This window comes from Sinocyclocheilus anshuiensis, unplaced genomic scaffold (assembly GCF_001515605.1).
Source record: "Sinocyclocheilus anshuiensis isolate Anshui unplaced genomic scaffold, SAMN03320099.WGS_v1.1 scaffold206, whole genome shotgun sequence".
NCBI classification, from domain to species: Eukaryota; Metazoa; Chordata; class Actinopteri; order Cypriniformes; family Cyprinidae; genus Sinocyclocheilus; species Sinocyclocheilus anshuiensis.
The window spans coordinates 1578943-1580476 of NW_015542358.1; the positions used below are offsets into that span (position 1 = coordinate 1578943).

At 29.5% G+C, this 1534-nt stretch overlaps 1 protein-coding gene across 1 annotated transcript in view; it reads left to right on the forward strand.

The window, feature by feature from the left end:
• LOC107691845 (adhesion G protein-coupled receptor A3-like) overlaps nucleotides 1-1534 on the forward strand; it is a 56832-nt gene that overhangs the window by 44668 nt on the left and 10630 nt on the right. Inside the window, exon 14 of the mRNA XM_016490663.1 lies at nucleotides 817-1025. Coding sequence (XP_016346149.1) covers nucleotides 817-1025 — 209 coding nt within the window. The remainder of the gene's footprint in view (nucleotides 1-816; nucleotides 1026-1534) is intronic.

Here is a 1534-nt window from a genome sequence, read left to right on the forward strand (position 1 = left end):
AAAAAAAAAAAAAAAAAAAAAACTTTTTTTTTTTTAAAGTTGAAATAAAGCACAAACTCAAGTAAAATAAGTTAAAATAAAATATTAAAAAAGTAATATATATGGCAAGCGTTCATAGCAATTTTTAAAAAAAAATTTTTAGTTGTAAATCTATATAAAATGTAAAGCAAATATGACAAGCTCTTAATAAAATTAATTAAAAAAAAATGTGTTAATTGAAATAATGCATATAAATTAGAAATGTTGCATTGACAACTATGGAAATAAAAGTGAAGTGCTAAAATTTCTAAAACTAAAATAAAACAAATTAAAGCTAAATAGGATAAAACTAACAAAGATTATAAAAGATCATAGCAAAATTGTTAAAAAAATAATTACTATTATTTACCTATTTATTTTATTAATACTATTATTAATAAAATAATTACTATTATAAAACCTAAACAAAAATTATAGTAGTCGACATTTGAAGTAGATCAAAAATGTTGATCCTAAAAAAAAAAAAAAAATCTTAAGAACAATGGTTTGAAAAGGAGTTATGCCATAGAACTATTTTTGTTCCCCAAAGAACCTTTCAATGAACAGTTTTTTTTAAAAGAACCATTTTTTCTTAGTTTTTAATAATCTAAAAACCTTTTCCACTAGAAAGAACCTCCTGTGGAAAGGGAAGGTTCCACGGATGCTAATTCCTCATGGAACCATAAATGTTAATAATAATCTTTATTTTTAAGAGTGTACCATCAAAGATGGTCCACAACCAGAACTGTTGTGTTTTGTAACACAGACTGATTAAGCATCCATTCTGCTGTTGTTTAGAGGGCTTCCCGCTGAAGAACCTGCAGAGTCCAGTGAACGCGACCCTGCGGCGCTTCCTGCACGGCTCAGACGCTGTGCCCTCCTTCTGGAACTTCAGTCTGCTGGGTGGACAGGGCGGCTGGCAGAGCGACGGCTGCCGGATCCTGCATCAGGACGACAACTTCACCACAATGTCCTGCCATTCACTGAACAACTACGCTTTACTGATGGTGAGAGAGACCAGAGAGGCGTACATTTCAGTCTGTTCTTCATAAACTATTGTAGGGCTTTCGAAGACTTGGCGCACATGTTGCTTGTAGTACTTTTATAGTGCTTTTTGTTGTTGTTTTTGTTTTTTTTGAATGTCTATGAAAAGAGTCTGAACATTTTGCTGGACAATTCCTTTTGTGGACTGGAAATTTGAATTAAAAAAAAAAACAAATTATATATGTAGATAGATAGATAATTTCAAATGAGTAAAAAAAAAATTTTTTTTTAATTTAAATAAAGCACAAACTGAAGTAAAATAAGTAAAAAAAATAAATAAATAAAATAAAATTTTAACAATAACAACACTGCTAAAAACTAGTACAATTTTGCTTCTCGTGTAAATATTTTGATTTGATGTTAAAATGTTGTTGTTACTGTGATACAAGATCAAGATACTGATTAAGGATTTGATTTTTCCAGTGTATGATTACCATTTTTTCACACATCAGGTTATGAACATAGTCCAACC